The 23,888-nt window shown below is 45.2% G+C and overlaps 2 protein-coding genes across 2 annotated transcripts; one reads left to right on the forward strand and one right to left on the reverse strand.

The window, feature by feature from the left end:
• Positions 1-1,790: 1,790 nt before the first annotated feature.
• PTGES2 (prostaglandin E synthase 2) lies at positions 1,791-12,951 on the reverse strand. The gene is made up of 7 exons (XM_033137818.1): positions 12,688-12,951; positions 10,203-10,397; positions 9,490-9,545; positions 7,920-8,069; positions 6,399-6,599; positions 4,742-4,859; positions 1,791-2,725 (listed from the first exon to the last, which is right to left on the reverse strand). Exons 1-7 carry the CDS (start codon positions 12,949-12,951, stop codon positions 2,597-2,599), a joined length of 1,113 nt encoding a protein of 370 aa, XP_032993709.1. The 3' UTR covers positions 1,791-2,596.
• A 3,410-nt stretch (positions 12,952-16,361) lies between these two features.
• Positions 16,362-19,283, forward strand: CZH9orf16 (chromosome Z C9orf16 homolog). The gene is made up of 2 exons (XM_033137506.1): positions 16,362-16,517; positions 18,592-19,283. The coding sequence occupies exons 1-2, from the start codon at positions 16,421-16,423 to the stop codon at positions 18,786-18,788; spliced, it is 294 nt and encodes a 97-aa protein (XP_032993397.1). The 5' UTR covers positions 16,362-16,420; the 3' UTR covers positions 18,789-19,283.
• The last annotated feature ends 4,605 nt before the right edge of the window (positions 19,284-23,888 follow it).

The following is a 23,888-nucleotide window of genomic DNA, read 5'->3' on the forward strand; positions in this document are numbered from 1 at the left end:
GTGGAATGTTCTCTCCAGGAAGGTTTGCCTGGCACCTTCATTATATATTTTTAGGCGCCAGGTGAAAACGTTCCTCTTCAACCAGGCCCGTAGCCTGCAGCCTTTTAAATGTATCTGTGGGAAGGGGGGTATTGTTTGGTTGCTTTGGTTAATTATTTACTGTGTTTTATCTTGTATTTCATTCTGTGAACCGCCCTGAGATATTTGGATAAAGGGTGATGTATACATTTAACAAGCAAAAAAATAAAAAATGAACCGGGGGTCATAGTTTTTTTTTTTGCCCTAACAAACGTTGATTGCAAAGCCAACAACACACCATGGCTTCAAGCTGGCTAATGGCGGTGCTTTGTTTCAATACGAAACATACAATGATCGCCGATTCGGATATCACACTAAGCCAACCAGTTTGTGGTTTGTTTTGGCACTGGTGGCAAAGAGGAGCAAAGTGGGAGTGCTCAGGCAGCATGTACCGTCAAACAAGCCACACTTTTTGGCTTAGCGTTATGTGCAGATACAGCCTGTGTGTTTTGGACTGGAGTGCTGGGATGGAGGAAGAACGCTTTTAAGAGATGAGAAAGGATGCAAGATTAACTCCAGATGATACCTGCATCAAACCAGATAAAAAAGGATTGGAAGAATAAATGCAGGTTACGGTACATTTTAGGGGCGAGTTCTCTGTTCACTTACAAAGGAACCAGCCCATTAATTTCAGTAGGAACATTTTGGTCTAGAAATGTAATCAGATGTGCTAGCTTCATGTTATAGAAGCTGATTAATAAGGACACTGAAAGCTCTACCACCAAAAGAAACCTTTTATTTCCAAGTAGCCCAACTGACACCAATACTGTCTTATCCAAGACAGAGTTTGCATATCTGAATTTTGCAGCAAAGCTACACCAGAGTACATATCCAGGGTTGCAATCCCAAAATGATTTGGGATCAGGCTGAACAAAGCACAGCACATGTCAACAGCAGCATAACCTTGTGTGTGCATTTGTTTGAAAGTAAGCCCCACTGCACACGGTGGTGCAGTATACTATATAGTATATACCCATATACTATAGGTTGTATCCAACTCAGTTCTAATCAGAGTAGACCCACTGAAATGAATGAACAGGACTGTATTGCAGAGGGTTGGACTAGATGGCCCTCAGGGTTCCTTCAAGCTCTACAGTTCCAGAATTGTATTCTATGACTAATGTAGGTTAGTTTCAATGGGTCTTCTCTGAGTAGAATGTAGCTGACCACAACCATAGGCATGCAAATGACTGCAGCCTAAACTCAGTTATTCACATCAAATAATTTAGTCCCAGTGGAATCAGAGGTGTACCTAAGGGTTGGTGAAACCAGCCCCCACCAGGGTTGCAGGTGCAAAAATCACCTATCAGACTATGGAGTGTATATGTGTGTGATCTCGCACCTTTTGCCCTTCCTGCTTGTCTCACCCTTCTTCCAGATGTTTGAGTACTTGGGTCTCATAAAAATATAGGATTTTCTCATGTGGCTATTGGAGTAAAGTGGTTTTTTCTGGGGGGAGGTGCCAAGACAGCTCCTTGCCAAGGGTGCAAGGGACCTAGGTATGCCTTTGACTTGAATAAAGGCCAAATTACATTGAAGAAACTCTAGTCTACAAACTTAATCCAGTTTTAAATTGAGCTGTCATTTGTATCCCCCTTCCCCCCCTCTAAAGAACTAAGTAACTGAAGCCCTTTGCCCAGGCTTTGCAAAGTGAGCCGTGTCTGTTTAACAGGTTTAAGAACAGAACTTGCATGTGCTTCTCCTAAGGCTGCTTCACACTTTACAACCCTTCTCCAACATCAACATGTCACATAAGACAATCTCTTACATGGCAGAACATCACAGATGCGTGCCATTGTCACATTTTACAAACCACACGTTATTTAAAAAGGAGCTGCCTTTCATTTGGAAATTCTGACAGATCCCTTTGATGGGCAGCAGGAGTAAAAGCTCTTCTGTTCTCATTCTTTCCTAGAATGCCATTATTCTAGCCAAGGGGCACATTTCCAGAAACTTCAGCCTTCTCCCTGCACCCCTGCTTCATATAAATATTGCACACTGTTTCCTAACTGTTCTTTATTTGTTTGTGTCACCCTCTCTGGGTCAACTTGTCTGGTAATGGAGAAGTCCCACATGCCATACAGGCACAGAGAAAAGCAGCAATTAGAGTGTGGCTTCAGATCTATTCACTCTGAATAACAGGAAGGACATCAGCAGAATGAACCCCTAGCAAAACACTCGCTTCCTCCACCTGCCCCAGGACCAAGCAAATATTTTGGAGACAGACAAGGTTGTTTTAGACACTTGGGCGGGGGGAAAGTAAAATCCCAAAGCAGAAGGGCCTAGTAAAGGCCTTACAATCAAAATTCACTCAGCAAGTATGATACTCTTAATGCTTCCTACAAACAACAGTCCATGTGCCATGTTCCACTGCTTTCTCCAAGACCCCTTTGGTGGTGGCATTCATTCCATACACCCCTTTTGGCTTTGGAGTTTTTTTTTTAATCCTGCTTTGCTTCATGAGCTTTTCCTGGACAATGTTAAGGCCTGTTTTTAGAATCTGGAGTACTGTGTGACATCAAATGGCAACTCTAGACTGCCCAATGGCTGCCTCCATACGACGGTACCAAGGCTGGATCTGGGTGTGGGTCATCATGTCATCAAAAGCTTCCAAGCCTTCCATGACGCGCAAAACTCCATAAACCGCCTGTGCAGACAGGACAGAGAAGAAAACTGGTGAGAAGAACATCAGCCACAAGTGGGAGGAAAACACATGCCTCGCAGAAGCTTCCATTTTCAATTCCCAGCATCTCATAACTAAGAAGACCTTCAGAAGGAGGGACTGGACAAAGACTCAGGGCATAAAACCGTAAGAAGAGCGTTCCTGGCTCACACTAAGGACCCCAGCAACCTATTCCCTATTTTGGACACCCCATAATTATTGGGGTACCCTCATACAAGGGTGCTTCAAAGCCCTAGAGACCTGTGGTGGAAATACTCAAGCTCCCTCTTTTGCCTCCTTCACAGCACATAGGTCAATTACTCACATTACTTCATGACATGCCTGCAACATGATTAATGGAACTGAAGTTAAGGAGAGCAACTTCCCTGTTTTAAAGGGAACAGGTCCCATCTTCCCTCTGGACGTAGCTTTCGTTTTCTACTATAAGGCGCAGTTTGTGTTGCATCTTTCTAGTCACAACTTTAACTCAGTGGTAACGGGATGGCTTGGTGTTGACATCACAGCCAAGCCACAGTTTGGTGCTGTGACTGTCCCCTTGGTACACATGCTCATGGAATCAATGTTACCTCCTTGCCGTTCCCAGCTTGCAACAACCACCATTAGCCAGTGACTGCCTGAACTGGCAAACATGGCTTGCAGCAAAGCAGAGTTTGCCAGAAATGCCAGTTCAAACAGTAGCTTCCAATTCTGATTTGGAGGCAATCCATGCATTGCAGTAACCACTGTATTCCCTGATTCAAGTTCAGTGGCAAGCAGTTATACTGAACCTTGAAGCAGACAATGAAGTAAACACACAAGCCCAGAACACAGTGCTGGCAACTAAGCCATGGTCTGCTTGTGTCACCTAAACTGGATCCAGCCTAAGGGGGTCGGTATGGCTTCAAGTTACAAGAAATGAGATTCCAACTAAATATCAGGAAGAAATTTCTGGCAGTAAGAGCTGTTCAACAGTGGAACGGACTCCCTCGGAAGGTGGTGGACTCTCTTTCCTTGGAGGTTTTTAAGCAGAGGTTGGATGGCCATCTGTCAAGGATGCTTTAGCTGAGATTCCTGCATTGTAGGGGGTTGGACTAGATGACGCTTGGGGTCCCTTCCAACTCTATGATTCTATGATGCCAAAGTCCTGAAGGAGGCCCACTGATCACCCTCTGGGCTTTGCTGGTGCCTGCACACACCTGCCTTTCCTGAGCATGCAAGCAACAGAAAGAACAAGGAGATGGATTAGCACCTTCCTGTCACCTTCTGCTCTCGCCTGATTGTGTTGTCAGGCTGGATGCAGAGGGAGGGCAACAGGTGGCAGTGGAGAGGTAGGCTCACTCAGAGGTCTGAAACAGACCCTTTATGGGTGCCTTCAGATATGCAGCACCAGAGGTGCCAACTTGCCCCCACCATTGAGGGGACCAGCAGCAGGTGACGTGCTGAAGCGGCACGCAAAGTTACCACCCAATATTGAGGGGGCCCAGCTCCCTCCTTAAGAGCTTTGGGAGCCCCCCAAAGTGCCTTGCCCTCCCCCAGCTGGCAGAAGCCTGTGCAGAACACTGCATTAGTTTTCCAAGTTACAATTACTTCCGCCCTGTTTTCTAATGCTCCTTTCACGCTGCGGTACCTGTTGCATGATACGGAACCGTGGCTTTTTGACTGATAAACCGGCATGTCTCACTAAATTTCATTCACCACCGGGGGATGGGGTGACACAACAATCAGTGTCACTGGACAATATCGCTACTCCCCCACTTCTTGCCCACTGAAAACTTCTTTGTTTACAGTGTGATGAATGTCCTCTTCTGAGCATGAGGGGTGAATCCCTGTCCCCACTTATCTCAAAAGGGAGTTCTGGCAATCAAGATTTATGCCTTGGTTGCCTCTAATCACTGCTTAATTATCTCTGCTAATGGGAGTGTTAGCAGCTGATGACTGGCCTGCCGCCATTCCTCCCCAGAACGGTGATTATTTCCAACGGCCCGCTTGCCAGGTCCTTACCAAATCTGCAAGGTTTGGCTCCGATCCACCCATGAACATCCTGTGCTTGCCGACAGCTTTCACCCAGTCGTTCGCTGCTTTGTACAAGTCTTCCCTGACATTATCCTGCAGGTGGTGCCTGCGGAGAGAGAATTGGGGGAGGGGGGGGGTTGGTTGGCTTTAAAGCTTCCACAACTGATTTATTTCCTTCATTCACATTTCTTCAATTTTAGACACGGCTTGCAAAACAGCAAACACTTTTTTGGTTAAGATTCCAAGTCTGCCCTCTAGGGATAAGCAACAAATCTAAAAAACGGAGACATACTATCGGTTTAGTTAATTCATATAGATTTATGCAAATCTTCCCGCAGGCAAAGGAAGCCCCAAAGTGAATTACGGGAAAAATAAACACACTGGAATTCAATTCATAATGATGGGTTAAGGGCAACTAAGTTCTACTCAGAGTAGACCCACTCTAATCAGTGTTACCAGTTGTGGGGAAGGGGAGTGCTCTTGTCCGGGTTGCACTTGCAGGTTTCCCACGGACATGGCGTTGGCCACGGTGAGAACAGGATGGTGGACTTGATGGGCCATAGTCTGATGCAAAGGGCTATTCTTACGTTCTTTCCAAAGTTAGCCAATTGGATACTACCCATTATGACAACATCACAGTGTCATTGTAAGAATTCTGAATCTTAAAGGGGATAACAGAAAAAGGGCTGTCTTTGGCTAAGTCATACTCAAAGTGCATTTGCTGAAATAAATGGACTTAGGTTAGACCTGAGCATTGATTGCAATGGGTCTACTCTAGAATACGATTCAATCTAGCATCCTTTTATGATTATCTAGGTGGGACAGCAACTGAACCTTCCTAAGCAAACTGAAGAGGGACTGCTGATCCTGAAGACAGATCAGCCACCAGGTCCTGCCAAGAACATAAATTCAAACACAGAAAATCAGGTGTAATTTTAAGACCTGAACCAAATAGACAAGCTCAGGTCTGGCTGGCTCTCAATCAGCATGAGAGGACCCAGCTTTTTTTTTTTTAAGTGTTTTTTTCAAATTTGTAAAGCAGTTTGGGTGTCTTGGCAAAAAGGCGAGATACAAAATCTGTCAAGTAAATAAATAAGTTAGCATATAAATGTGTTCCCATATTACTCAGCAAAATAAAGCTGGACGGTTGCTATTGTACATCGTGCTGAATCATCATGTCACTGACTTCAGTAAGACTCCCTAAGGCCCCTTGCTTTTTAAATATGTGCCAGGCATTAAGGTCAATAACTTGGTCAAACACAAGCAGACATAAAAGGGGACCACGTCAAGGAACCCCAGTGGCAAAAGTGCGAGAGGAAGTGCTCTGCCTGCCCTACTGCTTCCCCTGGCGGAGGCGAGAAGGAGGTATTCTGGCATGTGACACTGATGCTCGTCCCCCCCCCCCCTGGTTGGAGAAGCTGAGTGGTTATGCTTTACAGAACCCACTGGCGCCCACCAGGTTCAGCAAGAGCCAGGGCGTCCCTGCATACTACATTGCTACACGGCTTCTCCATGGGGCAAAATGGGATGGGCCGCCCCTGATGAACCCCAACAACCGACAGCAGTCTGGCTGTCCTTGAAGTCAAGAAGTGAAAGGTAAAATGAAGATGCTACCCTCGAGCCTTAAAACATTGGAAGCACCAACCTGGCCTTTAGCCTTTTGCTGATGAAGAACATCGCAGCAGCCCCAATGTATTTGGCAAAGAAGCCTTCAATTGTGCCAAACTTGCCCTCGTGCACAATGTAGTCGAAAGATGCGAGGGCCTCACCAGCCGTGCGGTAAACATTGGGCGAGATGAGGTGCACAAGCCAGTCGTCCGCCCACTGCCTCCATTTCATTTCCTCCCTGCAAACAAGACAGGAAAAGCTGAGACATTTTTTTGCACATGGGATTGACGACAAAGAGCTGGATAAAGCCGGGTGGGGAGTTAAATGGTGCCACCAGGTTGTAAAGTCCCTTAAAACTAAACTATAGTAGCCTGGATAGCTCAGTTGGCTAGAACGTGGTGCTGTTAACACCAAGGTCGCTTGTTTGATCCCCGTATGGGATAGCTGCCTATTCCTGCACTGCAGGGGGCTGGGCTAGATGGTCCTCAGGGTCCCTTCCAACTCTACAATTCTGTGGTTCTACAGATCAGCGCACCTCAGAAGCCAACGTGGTGCCTCCAGGTATTGTTGGGATCACAGGTTCCATCCTCCCTGGCCATTGGCCACGCTAGCTGGGGATGATGGGAGTTGGAGTTGGAGTGTAACAATATCTAAAAAACAACACAGTGGCTAATCCCAGCACCACATTCCAAAACACAGATAAGAGCCGATCACAGCTAAACCACTCTGAGATTGTTTTTTCTTACAATCAAGCAGCGCACACGTTTTATGAAATAGATAATAAGATCAGCACAAGACTTTGGGGGGGGGGGTCTGTTTCCAAAAGACAAAATAATTTGTTTATAGAAAAGTAGAGCATGTTTATTGTGCACTATGGCAACAAAGTAGAAGAAAACACACATAATGTTGTTCATTACTGAGTTCACCGTAATATATATTTTATTTCCAATTTTTACCATCTTATTGTTTTACACAGTAAATGCTTCCTGTGCACATGATGGGTCTGCCCTTGCGTCTGTTTCAGAAGCTCTAGCTGGTGCAGAATGCTGCAGCCAGATTGCTGACGGGAGCTTCTACCAGTAGTTGAGAACATGCAATACCACTGTTAAAACAGCTGCTCCAGCTGCCCATTTGCTACCAAGTCAGGTTCAAGGTTCTTGTATTGATTTACAAAGCCCAGAACAACTTGGATCCAGGTTACCTCAGGGGTCCCGGGAATCCTTACACCCCACCCCAGCACAAATGCTGATATCATACGCTCATCTGTGTCAAGAATTTCCCACATCAGTTGGAAGCCAGCTGAGAAGTCATTTAGAAGGATCCTAGTATAACCTTTTCCTGTAATAAACTGGTTTTTGGCACAGGGTAGCATGCAATCAAACCATCCCCACTCACATCCTGAAGTGATAATTTGGGTGGGGACTCCCATGCTTTTTCTGAACACACGGATGATCATAAGGACAGCTTGCATGACTGTTTTTCCTTATACAATAGCGGCCATAGGGCAGCAGGATCAAGACTGTGCTATCCAAGGAAGGGTCTCTGTGTTAATACCTACACCCTTGCTTCCTTGACAGGATAAACATTCAGAGTCTCCTTTTCATCCAGCATAAGCCAGTATTTGTTGCCATACTCAATCACCTCCTTGCCCCGGTCATTTGTGGCTTTCATGGCAGGGTAGTATGACAGAATCTCGTCCAAACTCTTCCTGGGGGGGTGGGGGGAGAAACAGAAGCAAAAAAACAACAACCACACACTTTATATTCCATCCTCCCCATCCCATGACCAGGCAGTGACAGAGGGAGAGGGGTTCAATAAGAACATCTCCTGAAATAAGACAATGGCTAAGTTAGACTAACTCTGACCAATCATTTCTGGGCACCAACAGAAAGTGCCTAGTGTTGCTCAAAAACTTGAAGAAACAACAAGAGAATCTGTGCTGTTTTGAAAGGTTCCGTCTGCCATATTGGTTCAAAATGGTGTCTGTACAGTGAACAGATAGTGAACCTTTCAAAATACAGTACAGGTGAAACTCGAAAAATTAGAGTATCGTGGAAAGGTTCGTTTCTTTCAGTAATTCAACTTAAAAGGTGAAACTAATAGATGAGATAGACTCATGACATGCAAAGCGAGATATGTCAAGCCTTTATTTGTTATAATTGTGATGATTATGGCGTATAGCTGATGAGAATACCAAATTCACAATCTCAACTTTGGGGTTTTCATCAGCTGTGCGCCATAATCATCACAATTATAGCAAGCAAAGGCTTGAAATATCTCGCTTTGCATGACACGAGTCTATCTCATCTATTAGTTTCACCTTTTAAGTTGAATCTCATATATTCAACTCCAGTATTCATATATTAAGTTGAATCTCATATATTCAACTCCAGTAGCTAATGAAAACAATTGCTTACATAAATGGACTTTTCCATGATATTCTAATTTTTCGAGTTTCACCTGTATATAACAGACTAGCTGAAAGTACATGGCATTGCTTAAGAATTCTAAGAAACAAACAAAAATCCTGAGCTTCATGAATGGATAATGTAATCTGTTAGTTTCAAGAGCTGCACACACACAAAACCCCAACCTGCGGAACACCCACCTAGGATCCAGCCTCAAATCAATTCTGTGGTGAAGCTAATTATTATGGCTTTTTTTTTTTTAAAAAAAGCACACCTTTATTTTTCACTTTTCAAGTGCAACATACATAAAAGTATATCGCCTCCCACCCGAGTACAACAAGATTTATCTGAAGCTAGTGTTTATCATATCAGCAAAATCATTCCTCATTATTAGTTAAAAGTGTGTATCCGTGGATTCTTCTGGGAAAGCGGGGTCCTATCTCCATGATTGTTTTAGCAGTGTATACAAAACTAAATCAAGTCAAGTACAAAGCGCCTGACCATTTGCTATTCCTTTGTTCCCGGAGCTTATTTTACCCTAGAATATTAGGTCCCATATTTGAGGTGGGGGAAACACGTTTCAGACAAGTTTGCGTTTGGGGCAAGTCCTAAAACTGCAGCATCATAAAGGGGGAAAAACCCAATCTGTAGACACATAAGGATGGTTTTATTTGTAATAAGCTCAGCAACTTATTCTTTAAAAAATAAAAAAGCCCTTACCTGGAAATGAGGTAGGTTTTAAATGCACTGATGATCACAGAAGAGTCATTCAATTGCTGGGGGGTGGGAGTGGGGGGAAAGCGAAGCACAGTGTTACACAAAAACTTGATCCATCCATGTAGGTACCAAACCTAGAAGAGGTTTAGGGCAGAGCTTTCCAAACTGTGTGCCGCAACATGTTAGTGTGTTGGCTGCAGTTTATAGATGTCAAAAAAATGTGTCATGTCTAAAAGATGTGTCATCAACATGAAAAGTTTGGAAAGCTCTGCTTTAGGGTTTCGATCCTGCATTTGAATGCATTACATTGCTTTGGTAGGCACCATGATAAAATCAGGTAGATACAATAAAATTAATGCAAGCTTACATGCTCCAAATAAAACGTGTCAGTTATTGTTCACTTGCACTTGACCAATTTTTTTATTTTTATTTTTTTTAAAGGTGAATGAAGTTGTCATCAGACTTCCAAAGTGAAAGATCATGCGGGGGAGGGGGGATATTGGTTAGCATGTTGGACTGGGACTTACGAGACCAGGGTTCAAGACCCCACTTGATTATGAAATATATACAGTTATATATAAAGTATAAAAATCTATAATTAAAACACACTACGAATCCCCTTAGAATATTAGGCCCTTCTCTGCATCCCCTGTGACAGGCCACCCCAGGTAAAATAAACCAAGGAGCTTACTTAAATTGCCAAACCAGAAACTCACCAGTGTGCTTTCAGTGCTGGCAAGGAGAATGGGCACCTTCCTGTAAGCAGAGAACTTAATCTCCTTCCGCATGACTGGATTCACCTCCACGACTTCATAAGGCAGCCCATGATAATCCAGGAAAGCTCGGACCTTGCTGCAGAAGGGGCAGGTCTTGTATTGGTAGAGGGTCAACTGCAGGTTGTCCTCTGGGAGCTGAACAGGCAGAGATCACCCGTCAACGGCATCACTAATCTGGCTAAAGAAATACCTCCCCCAAAAAAGCAGTGTTTATCAGAGGAATAAGGCTATAAAAGCTGCTTATTACGACAGCTGAATGGAGCCCTCAAGGCCAGAGGCAGTCTACCCTGAGTACCCTTGCTTTGGCTCTCTACTGTGATGGTGGGGAGGGGGGCCTTCCTGGCAGCACCTACCAGGCCACTTTGAGGAACGTAAGAATAGAAGAGCCCTGCTGGATCAGTCCAAGGGGGTCCATTTCATCCAGCATCTGGTTCTCACGGTGGCCAACCAGATGCCCCAAGGGCACTCTCCAGCAACTGGCATTCAAAAGCAATAGTGCTTCCAACCGTGGAAGCAAGGCACAGCCATCAAGCCTAGGAGCCATGGACAGCATTCTCCTCCATGAATTTGTCCAATCCTCCTTTGAAGCCATCCAAGTTGGTGGCCATTGACCGTCTGATGTGGGAGGGAGTTTCCTAGTTTAATTATGCACCGCATGGTGGACTTTTTCTTTTTCTCTTGCCGGTGGTCCTGAACATTCAGCCTCACTGGATGTCCCACCCTGACTTCTAGTGTGATGGGAGAGGGAGAAACACTTTCCTCTAGTCCAGGGGTCCCCAAACTAAGGCCCGGGGGCCAGATCTGGCCCAATCGCCTTCTCAATCCGGACCGTGGACGGTCCAGGAATCAGCGTGTTTTTACATGAGTAGAATGTGTCCTTTTATTTAAAATGCATCTCTGAGTTATTTGTGGGGCACAGGAATTTGTTCATATATATATATATTTTCAAAATATAGTCCGGCCCCCCACAAGGTCTGAGGGACAGTGGACCGGCCCCCTGCTGAAAAAGTAGTTTGCTGACCCCTGCAAGTCTATCCACTTACCACACACATCATAAAGGGGAATGCGGAGTCAGCCAGACCTTTTCATCTGATTGAGCACGGCTCTTGTAACATTCATCTGTTCCCTATCCCTATTCCAAATAAGTGGAATAAGCGTTCAGGTTCCTTATGCTCAAGCTTTTCAAATCCACATTTCCCCTCCAGGTGCAATGGAGAATCACTTCTATTTATCAGTTACAACAGTTTGCACTGGTGGCTGTTTTAAACTGCTTGTAAGGTAAAAGTGTTGCTGGATGGCAAGAGTTCTTTTATTGAATTTTTAAAAATTTATTTTCATGAGAAAACAACACAGAAACAGGTAATGAGTTTTAAACTGCTGTTTTCAACGGCTCTGCTTTATTGGAATGGGTCATTCATTATTTCAAATGGTCCCCCCCCCCTTTGTAAACAACCTTTAAACGACAGCACAGAAATATTTTTTAAAAATAATTTATTTATACATTTATTAGTTATGGTATCAGTGATGCTGCTGTTACTACCCACCTGAGATCAGTCTGCAAGGCTGCAGAAGTTCCAAACTCACCAGCTAAAGAGCACCAATAGGTTGGGTTAGCAATTTGCAACCTTTGCAGACGCGCAGAACCCTTGTTTAGCCCAAACACCTTTCTCCACGTATAACTGTATGGTGGTCGTTCTGCTTCTATGACCCACCTTAGGCTGGGCTGTGACCCAGGTTCAATCCACAGTGGCAATTCCAGGCTGGAAATGTCTCCTGCTCTGAAACAGAGCCATTGCTGCCAGCCACTCTGGACCAAGGGCCAGAATCCCATATGGGCAACTTTTTGAGGGCCACATGCCACAGTTGCAGGCAGAGCCTTAGGCAAAAGTGGGTGGACCAATGAATGCAAATTTCACCCACATAAAGCAGAAACTTCTACACACCCTCCCTTGCCTCTCTTTCTGTCCACCACCCAGAGAAGCAAGAGGCTTTAGGTACCTATTATCAGTGCTTTTTTCATAATAAAAAAAAAGTTTTGGGGTACTCTCATTTTGACTCAAGAAAATCACCATTTTATAGTTCAAATCGGGGAAAATAAATACAGTAAATGGACAAAAACACAAAGATTCATAAAATGTTTATGTGTATGCGTACTCCTGCGTCCCCCCAGAAAAAAGCACTGCATATACACTGCACTGCACTGCACTTTTTGGCACCTGCGGCCAAGCTGGTGCCAATCGTATTGCCAGTCAGAGAGCAGACCACTCCAAGCCATTTCCCTTTCTTCCTTTGTTACCAGCTGGAACGGAGCTTCAGAAAACTGCGGAGTCGGGAGGGGGTTCCCCCAAGGGTCATCTAGTCCAACCCCCCCCCCCCCGCCATTCACGGGAGGAGAGCCCCGTTCTGCTTCCCCTCCCCGCCTCACCTTGGCTACCTCTTGCTCTGCGAGATGCTGCTGGCCTTGGAAGCGGCGCTGGAGGGTCCGATAAGCTCCAAAGGCGCCCCCAAGGGCAAAGGCAGCCCCCAGCAGAAGGGGTCTCCCTGTCCCGGGCCAGCCTCGCCCACAGCTGCCTGCACCGGAGGAGGCGATGCAACGGGCGCGGCCCCCGGCCCCCAGGGAGACCAGAAGACCCCTCCGCGCCAGGTGGCCGAAGCCCTTCAAGCTCCCGCCGCCGCAAGCAGCTGCCATCTTCGCTCTCCGGGAGGGGGGGAAAAAAGCGACGCGGGAGGGTCCCGAAGTTTAAAAATAAAGCAAAAGGTGATTTAAAGAGACAGGGCCCCTACCAGATTTGCAAAAAAGGCTCCAGCCTGAAATGCACGTGCGCAAACCCACTGATTTTTTAAAAAAATCGCATTGCATCGCATGCGCTGCGCTGCGCAGTAATGTAACGATTTGGGTTTATCGCCCGCCTATTTCTCAACGCGATTCTTCCCATCATATGTTTGTGATTTCTCTCCAATATTCATTCATATGCCACCACCTAACGACAAAAGTCTCCTCTGCGTGGTTCACAAGTTTAAAACTATAATAATAATAATAATAATAATAATAATAATAATAATAATAATAATAATAATAATAATAATACAGAAAGGGATCTGAAATAAAATGCAAGAAAAAGAAAATGACATTCGGCGGCAACAAATATTTTTTTTTTAAAAAAAGGGGAGAAGAAAACACGACTGAAAATGTCTTCACCTGAAATGTCTTCAATCCTGAGGCAAATAAAGGCTGTGAGAATCATTTTAAAAGGGGATTACTCTTACTTGAGCCTGTCTGGGCTAGTTGCCCCTAATGCAGGGGTACCAGGGAAGAAGTTGCACTGAATTCGATGGGGCATGTTCCCATGAAAGTGCGTGGGGAGGGGGGGGGTTTGCAGCCTGGCACGCGGGCCCTGAGCCCTTCACTCGGGGATGCAGCAGCGCCCACATTGTGTGCTGTGTGTGTTGGGGGGGGGGGGGTCCTGATCGTCTTCCAAAGCAACTACACAAGGGAGAAACGTGCTAAGAGGAAGGCATGCTTGGCAAATCCACACCGTGATCAACTCCCGCCGGGAAACCAATGTCCCCACTGTGGAAGGACGTGTGGGTCCAGAATTGGCATGGACTCATTGTTAAAACCGTGCTTATGGAAGGCAATCTTAACTCGGCTATGAGTGATCGCCAAAGAAGAAGTTTATTTCATTGCACTTAGTAGGGCTTAAGGTTTTTTCACGCCTCCTTTACTTGGAAAGAAAACTAAGGTGGCTATGAGTGGGTTGGTTATGATTATGATACTGATAATAACTCTTATCCCGTGCAAGAGCGTTTATGAAACCTGCAATAAAAATTCAAGCGCAATCCAGCATAACAAAATAAACCTCCCCGTCTTCTTTGCAAAAGCAGGAACTTCAGAAACGCACACAAAAAAGGCCTCCAGTTTGGGGATCTGTATGCATTTTGTGGTGCAGCTTCCAATTATGAAGACACTTTCTCGCCCTTCCGATCATCGCCACGTGCCCACCCTCTCCATAACCATACAATTTAAGCAGCAGAAGGGGCGTGGCTTGTCAAAGTCACAGGCTTTGACCTTTCCTCCCCTCCGTCATCAAACTCCACGCCAGGAGCAGCCTACGTGAGATGGCGTAGAACTACAACTCCCATCATGCACGCTGGCTGAGGCTGATGGGAGTTAGAGTCCAACATCAGGAGGGCGCCAAATTGATTCCGCAATGCTTGCAGGGACCGCCTATTCGTTTGCATCTGTCAATTCAGATGCAGTTAGGGTGATCAGATTTTTTCAGTTGAAGGCGCAGGAAATGAGGCTGGCAGCTCCCCCTAGAAATTGCTTCTTACTAGTACTAATAATCTCCTTTAACACTGCAGTGTGATGAGTGTACCGCAGCACAGTGCAACACAGTGAATAAAAAATAAAAAATAATAAAATTCATTCCAGTAGCACCTTAGAGACCTACTAAGTTTGTTCTTGGTATGAGTTTTTGTGTGCATGCGGAAGTCAAACGGCTTCCGCTGCGTTCCCCCCCCTCCATTGACTTTGCTGAGCGCCCTTTGCACATTGTTTGTCAAACGTTTTGGAAGTTGAACAGTCTTCCGGAATAGATTATGTTTGACAGCCAAGGTTCCACTGACTTGAACCCTACATAATTGAAAACCCTTCTTTGTGTGCCCCCTATGAGAGGTCCGGAGGGTGGCAACACTAGAACGGGCCTTTTCTGTGTTGGCTCCTCATTTGTGGAATGCTCTCTCCAGGGATGGTCACCTGGCACACTCTCTACATATATTTAGGCGCCAGGCCTTCTCCCAGGCCTTTGGCTAATTAAGCAATCCATGGTCTTTAAAACTGGGGAAGAAGTGTGTTATTGTTTTCATTATTACCTTACCCATTTTGCAGCAGTGTAGCTAGCCCTCAGGTGCCCAGGGTGGTCGGGGTGTGTGCCCTGCACGGTTGCACCCAGGGGAAGAGTGAGCTGCCCATTGGATGGGGTGAGCTGGGGCTGAGCAATGCGCAGAGACTTACTGCTGCCTCCCCCCCCCCCAGGTGGATGCAAGCATTTCGGCCACCATGTCACTCTCAGGAGACATGCGTGGCTTGGGCACACTGCAGGCCCCGTGATAAGTGCCACCCCACGCAGTGCGGCGCCCAGGGCCCCCTGCCTCCCCCCCCCGCTACACCTCTGTGATCCTCGGATGAAGGACAGTATAAAAAACTAACAAACAGAAACAACAACAACAAATAAAAATTCATGCAATTAAAAACAACTCCATAAATGAAAAAAGTTTCTAACAGACACAAAAATTAAAAATGGCAAGAAGACAAAAGAAACATGACAACTTTTATGTGGTTTGGTATTTATTGTGATTTTATTAATTACACAAATGATGGAGCATGTGGCAGAGCAGTACCTGCAGTGTGTAATACAGTCTGTCATGTCTAAATTTTTTCACCTCCCCCCCCCCATTATTCTCTCCTCCATTCCTTATTATTTTTTAGTTTTAATTCAGGTGTGCACAACTAGTAATGAAGAAACGGAAAGTGAAACATGTAAATCCAAAACACTGACAGTTTTTAAAATATTGCTTTTCTGTATTCTCCAGTTTTTAACATACCTCATAACATATCACATTGCAAATTAACTGCTCGGGTTTTCTCCAATTACTGACTGCAAATTCAATATTTAGTTTTAAATTTCTGCTAACTTTTCTTTGGATCGCTGTTCTTTCACTCAGTTGCTGTGAGCATATGCAAACAAAATTTGTATTTCTGTTCAGCAGCATTTGTATTTCTGAAAATGAAAACCGATAAAAATTAAATTGTTGGTGGGGGGCGCGCGGACGTGGAACCAGTTTCAAATCCAATATAGATTTGAAAGTGGATGAAGCTTGCCACTTAAAATACGTACCGTCCGACACACGCGCGCACACTATTTACTTTTACACTTGGGGTGTTTACTTCCTTTTTGACAGCTCGGTTCTCCTCCTCCCCCGTTCCGTCAAGGCTCAATGGGAGCAGGGAGCGTGGGAAAAAGGGGGCGTGGCCCGCCCCTTTGCAACGGCGTCTCCGCGTTCCATCCGGGAAGTAAGGGGCGGGGCTTAACCCCTTACACACCCACCCGCTTTTGTAAACCTGGGAGGTGGTTTCCGAGCTCGCCTGGGCAGCAATGTCAGGCCCCAATGGAGAGCCGCACCTGAGCCTGGGGAGGGGCGAGGAAGAGGACCGGGAGGACGGCGAGGAGCACAATGGCTTCGGGGAGGCAGGTAACTCTGATAAGCCTTCCAAAAGCAGCAGCGCCCCCCTCCCGCGATGTCCCCTTTTCAACAGAGCCCTCCATCCCAGAGATCGCTTTCTGGGTTTGATAGCGCAGTTTTTAAGCCTTCAGTCATATCGGTGCGGGATCCTACCATGTACTTAACCTGGGCTGGGATCAAACCCTCCTGGGCCTCGCAGACGTCAGTTCTACCCTTGTGCAGCAGCAGACTGGTTTTCACGCGCTCCTCTCTTACTCAGGCGAGCAAGAGTCGTCGTCAGAGTTCAAGGGCACGTTCCAGCCAAGGAAAAAACGCTCAAGGAGCGGGTGAAGCGGGGTTCTCGAGGGGTGCGGCCCGGGGAGAAGGGGGTGCGGGTGGGGAGGGTAGAGAGACCGCATTTGGCCCCTGGTACAGATGATTGCAGCATTAGGAGTAAAGCAGGTATGAGCCTCGCTGAGTAACCTGTAGGAACTGTGCCTCTTTACCATGCAAGTACAGGCTCCTCATAGTCTAGCTTTCTTCAATATTAAATAACAATAATCCCTGCCTGTAGAAAACTAGTATGTCCAGGAAACAAATCTGGAACCATCCTCCCTGATTTCTAGGCTTCGTTATTCGTTTTAGCCTTCCGTCAGCTTCTGCTGGTGAGCCAGTGAACAAGGATAGCCTAACTTCTGTTGCCCGTGCTCTGGTAACTTCTAGGTCAGCGTTATACACGGGGCTGCCTCTGTGGGGCCACCTGTGAAGACAGTTCAGAAATCTGGTGCAGAAATTCAACAGCTGCATTGCTCAAGGGGCAAAACGGCTGAACATATCACACTGATCCTGGCCTAACTGAACTAGCTGTCAATTGGTTTTCAGGTCCAATTCAAAGTGCTGGTTTTGACCTATGAAGCCTTAAATGGCTCAGGACCACAATACCTCCAGGTCTGCCTCTCCTCATATGAACAGTCTCGGACCCTGAAATCATCCTCTGAGGCCCTTCTTTGTGTGCTTCCTCCACAAGAGGTCCAGAGGGTGGCAACATGAGAATTTTCTGCAGTGGCTCCCCACTTGTGTGATGCTGTCCCCGGGAGGCTCACCTGGAGCCTCCATTGCATACCTTTAGGCACCATGTGAAAACATACCTCTTCTACCAGGCCTGTGGCTAAACAATCTATGAACGGGGGTGGGGGGGCATCTATTGCTTTTGTTTGCTACTAGGCTATGTATTCCTGTGTTTTTATATTGTAAACTGTCCTGTGATCCTCATATGAAGTTAAATAAATAAATAAATAAATAAATAAATAAATAAATAAATAAATAATCTGGTCAAACTATGTCTGGGCAGTAGCTCTTCAGATGGACAGGTTTGGGGACCCCTATTGTGAAGTGTTTACTTCATGCAACTCTACCAAATCCCTGCAGATGAAAAGATATGTAACATCAGGGCAAAGTCTTAGCTTGACTGTTCTCTTAGCACAGCAAATGTGTGCATGCTTGGAGGACAAGTCTAACTTTGGTTACAATCATATACCCATTTACCATTGGCTGTGGCTCTTAGAGCTGAAGTCCCCAGAGGCAGTTTGATCGATTTAAATTATTTAAATCAATTTTTCCTTTAAAGTCTCTGCCTGGTACCAGGGCAGATTTAAACACTTTAGAATAATTTTCCATACAAGTGCAGGTGCAGTTTGCTGCAAGTACCGGTAGTTTAAAACTGTTTTCCCCTCCCATGTGTACATTTTTGTTGATTTGATCTATTCAGTTAAATCCCATGGTTGAGTCTTTCTATGCCTGTCTGCCTGTTTCAACCTCGCACCGGCCCTGCATGCTGTTTCTCCAGTGGATTCTGTGGCCTCCCAAGTGTTGGCCTCCCATTGGGAAGATGTCATAGTCCAGCAGAATTAAGAGGGAAATGGCTTCCCCACCCCTGAATTAGCGGCTCTGTGGTTGATATGGACCTTGAACCCAGGTCTTGTGCTGTTTGTAGGTGACACTGGCTACTGACTTCATTTTGCACTGTCCATTCATGCTAGAACAAAAGGTCCGCTTTTTGTACCCAGGTCACCTTACTCCCTCCCATCCTGCTTTCCCCAACCAGAATATGCAGCTATAAATTCTATGCTGGACCAGATCAACTCTTGTTTGGATCACCTGGAGGAGAAGAACGACCACCTTCACGCCCGCTTGAAGGAGCTGTTGGAATCCAACCGTCAGACACGCCTGGAGTTTCAGCAGCAGCTGAGCGAAGGGGAGGACGGGGAGAATGACATGCAGAGACCTCAGCCAGACACTTAATGCCCACCTACCTTCGTGGGATAAAAGGTGTGGGCACATGGTTGCTGCTTCCAGGGGGACCTCCCCTTCACCATGGGGTTAGTGTTTGAGTAGAACACTTGGTTTGTTTGTGTGTTTTAAATATCTCTTACCTGCTCTCCTCTCCTCCGGAGTTGTGGTTATGGCTTCTTACGTTGTTAAGCTCTCAAGGAAACGGGGGCTGCTTGTTTGTCAAGGGTAGAGGGCAAGAACTGGATAGGTCTAAGCTGAACCACACGTCAAGATTTATGTTGAGGATTTACGTCCTTTCTAGATGAATTTACCACGGCAAGAATTGGGAGGCTCTTGAGAAAAATCTGATTCCCAAGGTTGCTAGCCCCTACTTCTGTCTGGCTAGATGTAGTTCCATGATTAGATACATGAAACCAAGGTCTCCTTAGTTTTGACAGAAATTGTTGGTTATTAGCAGGGCTGTCTTAAACATATCCAGCGCCGTGGTGCAAAGATCCCTCCGGCGCCCCCCCTCGTTTTCCAGAGTTGTTGACCTTTTTTAAGGGGGGGGGAACCCCAAAGTTGTTCACCTTTTTTTTTAGGGAGCTGACACCACGCTTACACATTATCTCTAACAAGCCCTTAAAACAAGATAAAATGAAAAGGCAGAAGAAAATCTAATGAAGTCCTCAATTCCAAAGCAAGACTCATTCAAGACTCAGCAGTTCCTCTAATTCATCCCATGATTCAAATCACCACATATCAAAAAGTTAAAGCAATCACCAGTTTGTTGTTCTTTCAATAAATTGAAAAAGACACAGAGAATGAAGTTCCCGGCCAATTTGTGTTCTAGTACAAAGCTGACGTTTTCAAATATTGTGGGGGGTGGGTGTAAAGCAGTGACACCCTGAACCTAAAAAGGATCCAAAACTAACTGCACTTACCTGAGATTACTGCTGAATCTAATAGGACCTTAAAACCTGTCCCCGTCTTTAAAGGACTTTTTGTAAGGTGTTTGTTTTTAACCACTAACTGCACGGAGAGCACTCTCTCGATTCCACCCTTACCTCCGAACTGAGTCCTAATGGTTATTAGACTTCTGTCTCTTATAAACACCTTTAAATGAGGAGTGGGGAATGGTAGTTGATGAGCTTTCTGGGCTGGCAATTGCATTGGCAAACATGCTCACCATTGCAAGGCCTATATCCTGGCATTAGTTCCATACACTTGGGTACAGTAATCATTGGATGTGCAGAATTCAAAATTCAGTAACCTGCTTCATTTCATTATAGACTGCAGTGAGGGATTGGCACCCATACCAGACTACCCAGAATTCCTTTGCCGAAAGGATGGCAATAAACAGGTTTAAAACCAGATGAAGTTTACAGTGTGGATGTGCTCATTGTGGAATTTTATCTTGTTTGCCATGATGGGTGGTGCTTCCGATTTAAAATCCTATTTTCCTTTTACTTTGAAGCAAACATTTATATTAAGGGGTTGGGGGCGAGAATAGCTCTTGATACCGAGCTGTAAAGGGGCAGCTCCTTCCTTGTCTCAGCCATATATCAAGAAAGCAAACATAGCTTGTTCAGCAATAAAATCAGTCATGGGATAGGCAGGATCATAAAACGAGTGTTTGGTTCCCTTTTATGAAAAAGGGTCACTGCCGTGTGGTTTATCCTCATGACTCAAAACACCCAAACACAAGCACACAACAAGTGATGGTTCGGTCTAAATACAGCCCACAGAATATTATTAAGTATTTAAAAAATTGCCCCTGGAAAGAAATGCACTGTTGAATCAATGTGGCGTTACAAATGGGAGCCCTGCCATTTAACGTGGAATATAATTGAGCTGTCAAGTTTTTGTTGCAACCAAAAGATTGAATATGGGACCATTTTTTGGCCTGGGGTGGGAGATAGCGTCTTGCTGCGTTTTGAACAAGAGATCAGGATTGAAGAGTCTGGCTTGGCGTGGACAGGCTTCAGGAAATATTGTAATATAAAGCAGGTCTCTGTTCACATTTAGGCGGTGGGTGGGTGGGATCTCCTGGGCCTGTGCTTTTCAGGGTGAGGCCAACACAAACAACTTAATGGTTGTGTCCAAGTAAGTTCTACTCTAGAGTATACACCCACTGAAATTTATGTAGTATGGGAAGTCATAGCTATCAATTTCAATGATAGTATGGTATGCCCTGCGGAGGACCTTAAGGTCCATAAATAGCAACACCCTAGGGGTCTCGGGCCCTAAGGAAGTCAGATTAGCCTCAACCAGAGCCAGGGCCTTTTCAACACTGGCTCCGGCCTGATAGAAAGCTCTGTCTCATGAGACCAGGGCCCTGCGGGATCAGCTTTCTTTCTTCAGGGGCTGTAAGACAAGAGTTGTTCCGCCTGGCCTTTGGCTTGGAATCAACTTGATTCCCCCCCCCCCTTTCCTTCTGTGACTGAACTCCTATTTGGGGACTTCCCTGGCTTTTTTCTGGCCCACGTAGTACCTGTCTAGATAGTTGGCCTTGGTGAAGATTTGACGCTTTCTTCTCCAAACAGTTTTTGATTCGAGTTTCTACTGAATTGAGGCTGCACTTTAACGTTGTATTTTAATCTCGTTTTTCAGTTGTATTTTAAACAATTGTTTTTTATACCTGGTGTTAGCCGCCCTGAGCCCAGTCTTGGCTGAGGAGGGCAGGGTATAAATTAAATTAATTATTATTATTATTGGGTCTACTCATGAGTTAATGACTTAACACTGGAGACAACCCCAGGGGCCCAGCCTCACTGAGATGCCCTGTAGCAACACTCTTGCTTTTTTTTTTTTTAGGAATGTGACATAGTAAGAACGCATGGTTTTTCCAAAATGCAAAACACGGGAGGTTGCCTTGCACTGGGTCACAGCACTGGTTCAGCTACTTCCGTTCTGTCAACAGCTGTCCAGGGTTTCAGGCAGAGAATTTCCCCCAGGCACACCTGGGGATTCTAGAGATGGAGCCTGGGACCTTCTTAATGAAATGCACATGCTCTTTAACTCTGAGATCAGGCCCTGCCCCCCCCCCCCAGATTCAAAACAGGCCATGCAGCTCTTCTTCATCTGTATATATATGTATTATGTGCTCACAGCTAAGTCCCACAAAGCAAGTCCCTCTGAATTCAGTGATGGGGTGGTGGTACAACTGACTCTGGTTGACTTTTTTTTTCTTACTAGAGCCCGGTTGCGCCACCAATTGTGCCTATACATTTTTCAGTGCTACTTGCTGTCCCTTGACATCGCTAAATCTTGTGAAGAGAAAGGGGAAGGAATAGCGACATATGTATATGCAATTAAATTTAGGAATGAGACAATAAAGAAACACAGGAAGTTGTTGATTTACAATTAAGACACACCATAGCTTGGTGATAAAAGGGGTGGGTGTGGTTGTTTCAGTCATTGTTCATTTTTAAATTAAGTTTCCTACTGATTACTTTTTCCAAATGTGACCATTAAACTAAGTTAAATTTGCAACTGAACAGTGTATATTATTCACCCTGCCATTTCGTTCTTACATCTAGGCTTTGTATCTTTCTATCAGACAGTGTATACATGTGGCATGCTTTCCTTTTTCATCTATGGAATGTCATTATGAAATCTTGCTATACAGCAGCGTTCCCCAATTTGATATCCATCTACAGGTGAAACTCGAAAAATTAGAATATGGTGGAAAAGTCCATTTATGTAAGCAATTGTTTCCATTAGCTACTGGAGTTTAATATATGAGATAGACTCATGACATGCAAAGCGAGATATGTCAAACCTTTGCTTGTTATAATTGTGATGATTATGACGCACAGCTGATGAAAACCCCAAAGCTGAGATTGTTATTTGGGGTTCTCATCAGCTGTACACCATAATCATCACAATTATAACAAATAAAGGCTTGACATCTCTCGCTTTGCATGTCACGAGTCTATCTCGTATATTAGTTTCACCTTTTAAGTTGAATTACTGAAAGAAACAAACCTTTCCACGATATTCTGATTTTTCAAGTTTCACCTGTAGATGTTTTGGACAATTCCCATTAGCCTCAGCCAGCTTGGAGTGTGCCCAGGAAAAATGGGAATTAAAGAGCACAGCAACCTCTATCAAACTGCAGGTTCCCCATCACAATGGTAGAGCAAGTGATCCAATTTAGAATTTAACTGCATGGCTCATGGTCCTTTATTTCCATTATTTAATAATAATCTGTGTACTCCTTGTACAACTTAACTGTCAATTAAACAAACAATAATTAAATGACCCTATTTATCTACCCTGTTACAAAATTTCTTATTTGTGGTACTAACATGCTACTTCAACCAAGGTCCACCCAAACCTAGTGCCATGGCCTCAGACGTCTGCAGCTCTGAAGTGGAGATGGATCCACGTTCTGTTCCTTCCCTTGTGGATCTACAGCCTGCCTCCCCTAAATCCCGAGGAGAAACATCTGCCACCAAGCTCAGGCTAGTCCTCAACACTACTTGGAGTGAGGCTATCAGGAAAGCACAGAGATCCCCCAAGCTGGGACCCCCATTACCCTGAAGAATTCAATACCTACAGGTAGTACTGGCCCAGAAGGTGGTCAGTAAGGCTGCAGTGAATGACTACCCAGCCCTGCTATAAAGTCCATCCAGTTGCTCCAGAAATTTGCTGAAACAGTTTAGATGTTTTGTCTAGTCATCCAGCACGGCTGCAGCATGGGGAGTCGGGAATGACCATTCTCCCCTTGCTGGACCATCACCCCTGCTTGGGGATGGGCGCCCCTGCGGCCCAAAACACCCGGTATTCTTTGCAATAATCCTAGAAGAAACTAAGGGGTCCTCCAAAACTTCGGCTATGGCCCAAAGATAAGATAGCCATGTACCTTCTGCAACAGGGTTGTACTCTGCAGTAAGAGTGTTTAGGACCAGTCTTCCTCAGCTGAATAATGGTGTTCACATGTCTGTAATCTTCCGAAGCTGTACTAAATGAATCCACTGTTTACCAAAATGGTTAGGTTTACTATTTATTTATTTTTTTAAAAAAGATAAATGTGGATTAAGTATGGAGTATATTGCATCTGGCCTCCATTTCTTGTTTGTCTTTCACTGCCCCCCCCTTGGGGGGCACACTAATTATTAGTGA

Source organism: Lacerta agilis, chromosome Z (genome assembly GCF_009819535.1).
Source record: "Lacerta agilis isolate rLacAgi1 chromosome Z, rLacAgi1.pri, whole genome shotgun sequence".
Classification (NCBI taxonomy): Eukaryota; Metazoa; Chordata; class Lepidosauria; order Squamata; family Lacertidae; genus Lacerta; species Lacerta agilis.

Excerpts from the sequence above, each read along its gene's own strand:
- PTGES2 (XM_033137818.1), bottom strand. The coding sequence starts at position 12,951 with ATGGCAGCTGCTTGCGGCGGCGGGAGCTTGAAGGGCTTCGGCCACCTG. Across the intron at positions 6,600-7,919 it reads CCTGTCAAGGAAGCAAGGGT|GGAGGAAATGAAATGGAGGC; the intron begins GTAGGTATTAAC and ends TCTTGTTTGCAG. Across the intron at positions 2,726-4,741 it reads AGCCAAACCTTGCAGATTTG|GCGGTTTATGGAGTTTTGCG; the intron begins GTAAGGACCTGG and ends CTGTCTGCACAG.
- CZH9orf16 (XM_033137506.1), top strand. The coding sequence starts at position 16,421 with ATGTCAGGCCCCAATGGAGAGCCGCACCTGAGCCTGGGGAGGGGCGAG. Across the intron at positions 16,518-18,591 it reads CAATGGCTTCGGGGAGGCAG|AATATGCAGCTATAAATTCT; the intron begins GTAACTCTGATA and ends TTCCCCAACCAG.